The sequence below is a fragment of the Cibotium barometz genome, chromosome 31 (genome assembly GCF_041138505.1).
Source record: "Cibotium barometz isolate CiBa-2024 chromosome 31, ASM4113850v1, whole genome shotgun sequence".
Lineage (NCBI taxonomy): Eukaryota > Viridiplantae > Streptophyta > Polypodiopsida > Cyatheales > Cibotiaceae > Cibotium > Cibotium barometz.
The window spans coordinates 33741029-33747028 of NC_141076.1; the positions used below are offsets into that span (position 1 = coordinate 33741029).

General features: G+C 37.6%; 1 protein-coding gene across 1 annotated transcript in view; it reads right to left on the bottom strand.

Annotated features, from left to right (window-relative positions):
• Window positions 1-5142: 5142 nt before the first annotated feature.
• LOC147620766 (heterogeneous nuclear ribonucleoprotein 1-like) overlaps window positions 5143-6000 on the bottom strand; it is a 58653-nt gene continuing 57795 nt past the window's right edge. Inside the window, exon 3 of the mRNA XM_086825038.1 lies at window positions 5143-5582. Coding sequence (XP_086681164.1) covers window positions 5569-5582 — 14 coding nt within the window. The 3' untranslated portion in view covers window positions 5143-5568. The remainder of the gene's footprint in view (window positions 5583-6000) is intronic.

The following is a 6000-nucleotide window of genomic DNA, read 5'->3' on the forward strand; positions in this document are numbered from 1 at the left end:
AGAAGATATGGACATGTCTATTGGTGGGTGTACCTTCAACTTGAGTAGTAGAGTCGGTGATAGCATAAAAGACTTTATCATTCTAGTCCCATTTAAAGAAAACACGTGTGTATACATAGGCTTAAATAGAAAGCTTTGTAAGCATAAAAAAATTCTCAAAATCAAAATAGATTGCCTATACTCTGGACTTGACTTACACCTAGTTAATACATAAAACTTGGTAAGAACTGTGGATTTTCAAGGACAGCTTTACAATCATACAATCACGATATTTAACCAACCTTGGTCAATAGATGTTGCATCTTCTTTGACAGGCATACGGATTGGCCTCAAAACTATACAAAATGTCTTCGTTCCATCTAAACATTATGAAGACCATGATAAAACAAAGCTATGTTGTACTAGGATGCACTTTGTGGAAGTTGGCAATGTATATCAATTATAATATGCTACTCCAATTTTTGATTTTCAAATGGCATTTACTTATTTTTCTTGAACTTATTCCTACAATATTAGTAGTGGATAAATTCCAATGTTGGGAGTATGTAGTGTGGGGCTAGCCAAAAGAAGAGTTTGGCTAAGTAAATTGGCACACAACTTAATTTTTTTTTCTAGAAAGTATATGCTAAGCTTCAAGATGAGGGAAAATTATTTGAAGTATTCGATATCCTTGAAACCAAATCTTTAGAGATGATTTACACAGAATTGTTGCCCATTTGTACATTCAATGCAAAAAGGGATATTACCAATGCAATAAGATGCTTGATTGAAGACCCCATATTGGGATATTAAAGTTGGACTATGCTATAACAGTAGCTAGTTACATTGCAAACCAAGACTTTGAGATAGGAGAGAATTGTTATTGGGAGAAACCAAGACTTTGAGATAAGAGAGAATTGTTATTGGGAGAAACCATACTAGATTAGGCCAAGTAGGGGCTCAAAGCTAGCACATAATCTTCATTCACCCATAGATATTCAAGCTCTCCACACATCAGCTTTAGATCTTTGACGCCACAAGCAAGCACCACAACAAGAGGTGGATATCACAACCCTTTACTCTATCCATTGTTTCTGTTGATTACATTGCATACACAACGATGCACAGTGTGCATACTACTTGACTTTTTTTTCTTTTGTTGTTCTAACATCCAATTTACACATGGATTACATGTAACATCTTTTTGGGTTCACAGATCCTTGGGTATCTAGTAGATACTAATATAATCTCTCTCTCTCTCTCTCTCTCTCTCTCTCTCTCTCTCAAGAAGAGGCGCTGGGTAGTGACATGAGAGTGTGGAGAGGGAGGTTGAGTATGGGGCATGGAAAAACAAGGCCCAAGGTGACAAATAGGGGGTTGTAGCTATTAAAGGACATTTAAAGTATTTATGCTTGTAGCCTGGTAGCAAGGGCTCACACTTTTAAAGTAAAATCTTGCACATGCCCAAATCGAATCATTGTAGATTTATGTTTAAATGCTCTTCAAACCACAAATAAGCATCCTACTAAGTGGATACACTGCACCTTCATTTAATTGTGAAGACATTGCTAATAACATTCAAAAGACTAACAAATTTCATTTGTTAAAGATGTCTTTTCATTTGTTCCACTGATTCATGCAACAAAAAAAGGGTAGAGAAATTGAATATAAAATAAAAAATGTACATTTTACATCAACAATCAAGTGTTGTCCATGAATTCAAAAACATCAAGAAAATATTTAACTTGCTCATAAAAATTCATTATAATGGAAATTCAAGCAAAAGGCATCCTTGAAGTTTCCGAAATGAGGCCCAAATCACATGGACTTGCAAAGCTCTACAAAAACCAGAATCCACCTCACACCACTGTCATGCCCACAGGAGGGGAATTAGTCAATCAACTGGAAAGATCAATTGGTAATGGCTTATGAGTGGAAGTAGTACTCAACGATAGGTGTTAGAAAGCAGAAATGTTCAATGAGTGGGCAAGAATGCTTTGTGATGGCTTATGGTTGTGAGGACTAGTGTCTTGTGGAGGGTCGTCGATACTGGCAAGTTTGCTTAGGGATGGCTTGCAAGCCATGGAGATCTATGCCTTTCTTTGTTTCATGGCAAGTGTGTAAGGCCATCATAATGGAGGCCAAACATCACATGGGACTAGCAATGTTCTTGACATGTGCTTGTGCATTTAAGCATAGGCATATGTATTCATGCTACCCATGGTAGTGCTTAGTATGATGGCAATATATCCCATGGCGATACGATGCAAATAAATTTATACACTGCAAGGTGTTGGCAATGGTACGCATAAGAAAACAGTCATATAAAGTATAAAAGCTAACTGTTGCAATTTCTCTAGTGCATAAAGTGGCCTTATTTTACATGGAGGGTGGGTGGTAAGTTTAGATAAATTTGCTACAGTTACGATTGGGTCAATCTTCATCTCCAAGAGGTTTTAAGAAGAAGATATGGACATGTCTATTGGTAGGTGTACCTTCAACTTGAGCAGCAGAGTCAGTGACAACATAAAAGATCTTATCATTCTAGTCCCATTTAAAGTACACACGTGTCAAAGTGTATACATAGGCTAAAATAGAAAGCTTTGTAAGCACAAAAAAATTCTCAAAATCAACTCGGGTATTGAATTGCTACTTGGTGTAACGTCATCTTTATTACAACTCTGGATTTTCAAAGACAGAGCTTTACAATCATGATATTTAACCAACCTTGGTCAATAGATGCCGCATCTTTGGATTGACCTCAAAACTATAAAATTAGTCTTTATTCCATCTAAACATTATGAAGACCATGATAAAACAAAGCTATGTTGTACTAGGATGCACTTTGTGGAAGCTGGCGATGTATATCAATTATAATATGCTACTCCAATTTTTGAGTGAATCTCGTTTTGGTCGATCGATGAAGACAAATTACCAAATGGCATTTACTTATTTTTCTTGAACTTAGTCCTACAATATTAGTAGTGGATAAGTTCCAACGTTGAGAGTATGTAGTGTGGGAACTAGCCAAAAGAAGAGTTTGGCTAAATAAATTGACACACAACTTAGTTTTTTTTTCCAAAGTGTATGCTAAGATTCAAGACAAGAGAAAGATATTTTTAAGTATTCAATATCCCTGAAACCAAATCTTTAGAGATGATTTTATACATAATTATTACCCATTTATACATTCAATGAAAAAAAAGGGATATTACCAACACAATAAGATGCTTAATTGAAGACCCCATATTGGGATATTAAAGTTGAACTAAGCTATAACAGTGGCTAGTTACATCGCAAACCAAGACTTTAAGATAAGAGAGAATTGTTATTGGGAGAAACCATACTAGGTTAGGCCAAGTAGAGACTCAAAGCTAGCACATAATCTTCAATCACCCTTAGATATTCAAGCTCTCCACACATCAACTTCAGATCTTCGACGCCACAAGCAAGCACCACAACAAGAGGTGGATATCACAACCCTATACTCTATCCATTGTTTCTGTTGATTACATTGCATACACAACGATGCACAATGTGCATAGGACTTGACTTTTTTTTCTTTTGTTGTTTTAACATCCAATTTACACATAGATTACATGTAATATCTTTTTGGGTTCACAGATCCTTGAGTATCTAGTAGATACTAATATAATCGCTCTCTCTCTCTCTCTCTCTCTCTCTCTCAAGAAGCGGCACTGGGTAGTGACATGAGAGTGTGGAGAGGGAGGTTGAGTATGGGACATGGAAAAACAAGGCCCGAGATGACAAATAGGGGGTTGTAGCTATTAAAGGACATTTAAAGTATTTATGCTTGTTGCTTGGTGGCAAGGACTCATACTTTTACCAAAGTCGTGGCTTCTAAGTCCAAGATATGCACAGAGCATAAAATCTTGCACATGCCCAAATCGAATCATTGTAGATTTTTATGTTCAAATCAAATGCCCTTTAAACCACTCATTTTTAGGGGATTTTCTTTTATTCTTCAATTTATCTCCTCCCCTATATTTAGATTAATCTTATTGGTCCATAGGAACCTACAAATCAAGCATCCTACTAAGTGGATACACTGCAACTTCATTTAATTGTGAAGACATTGCTAACAACATTCAAAAGACCAACAAATTTCATTTGTCAAAGACGTCTTTTCATTTGTTCCAATAATTCATGCAGTCGGAAAAGGATGGTGAAATTGAATCTAAGATAAAAAAATGTAAATTTTACATCAACAATCAAGTGCTGTCCATGAATTCAAAAACATCAAGAAAATATTTAACTTGCCCATAAAAATTCATTATAATGGAAATTCAAGCAAAAGGCATCCTTGAATTTTCGAAAATGAGGCCCAAATCACATGGACTTGCAAAGCTCTACAAAAACCAGAATCCACCTCACACCACTTTGTCATGCCCACAGGAGGGGAATTAGTCAATCAACTAGAAGTTCAATTGGTAATGGCTTATGAGTGGAAGTAGTAGTCAATGATAGGCGCTAGGAAAGCAGAAATGTTCAATGAGTGGGCAAGAATGCTTTGTGATGGCTTATGGTCGTGAGGACTAGTGGCTTGTGGAGGGTCGTCGATACTGGCAAGTTTTGCTTAGGGATGGCTTGCAAGCCATGGAGATCTATGCCTTTCTTTGTTCCATGGCAAGTGTGTAAGGCCATCATAATGGAGGCCAAACATCACATGGGACTAGCAATGTTCTTGACATGTGCAATGACTAAAGCAGTAAAAGCTATGCAGGATGAATAGCTCCTGCATCCATCTAACCCTTAAGCTGAGATTCACAAGCTTCCAACTGGCAGCTTGTGAAACCCACATGGCAATTGTGGCTTGGGCAGCTGCCAAGGCAGGTCCACCAAGCAGACATCTATTTTGCCAAATTGCTTTAGGCTTAAAGAGGCCGGGAGCCTGCAAAAAAAGTACTGTTTGTGAGCAAAAGCGTCCAATAAAAAAGGGCTCATCAGGATGTGAACCTGCGTCTGTAGGTAGAGAGTCTGCAGCTTTTCCACCAGGATAACAGCTATTAGATGTGTTAGCAGTAGCAACTTTCAAAAATTCTTCTTATGAACTAGGTGGTCTGGCAAACATCTAGCTTCCGGCCAGAAGCTTGTGAACCCAGCCGTAATATCAATCTTAGACCCGCTCAAATAGTGCCTTGATTGGATGGAAATGCACTCTAAATTATTCTTGTAATGCACATGTAATTGTGAAACTACATCACCTACTGAAAACATATGTATCCACAATTCAATCTTGGAGGGCTCTCATATACCAAACACATGTGACCCAAAAGGAGGTAAACTAACCCTTCCTATAGCTGTTCAAGAGGCTTATAAATAGATGGCCACAAATTCCAAAGGAAAAAATATCATTTTCCAGTTTTATTGGTGCTAAGCTTCAAAGAGCAGAGGATCTGCCACACTAGAGGGAGTTTCCCAAAACTTCTAAAAATGACCTAGTCCTAGAAAAAGAGAGATGAAAGCTATGGTGTGGGTGTTGTCGTTACCAAAACTTTTAACAACTCGCATCTAAAGCAAGTAATCCATAATCTCCCCATGTCATGAATGGGGTACACATGGCACTATCTAAACTGGCACACCTGCAAACAGAACAAAGAATGGCACAGTTAGGATATGATCGTAGTCGGGGTTACTTCAAAAGAAGAATTAATAAAACAAACCAGCTGAAACTTTATTGGACATTCTTCTTCAACACATGCCAATTGAAAACTCTCAAATCAAAATGTAGACGAGAGACCTTTCCGAATGTGTTATGACTCGTAATATGGGAGAACCATTAGGGTTCAGCAAGAGTAGCTAGAGCAACAATTAGGATTAAAGATGCAGAGAGGTAGAAAAGGTTCCAAGTCCCTAGGACATTGGCCTCTGATGACAATTAGCTAGGTATCACCAGACATGACTCAGGCAACATAAGCGAAAGAGCGCTTCAACGCTGGTAAGTTGCAAAAAAAATTAGTCAAATGAAAGGGCTCTGGGAGGATTGGTTTAAGTCTCTCA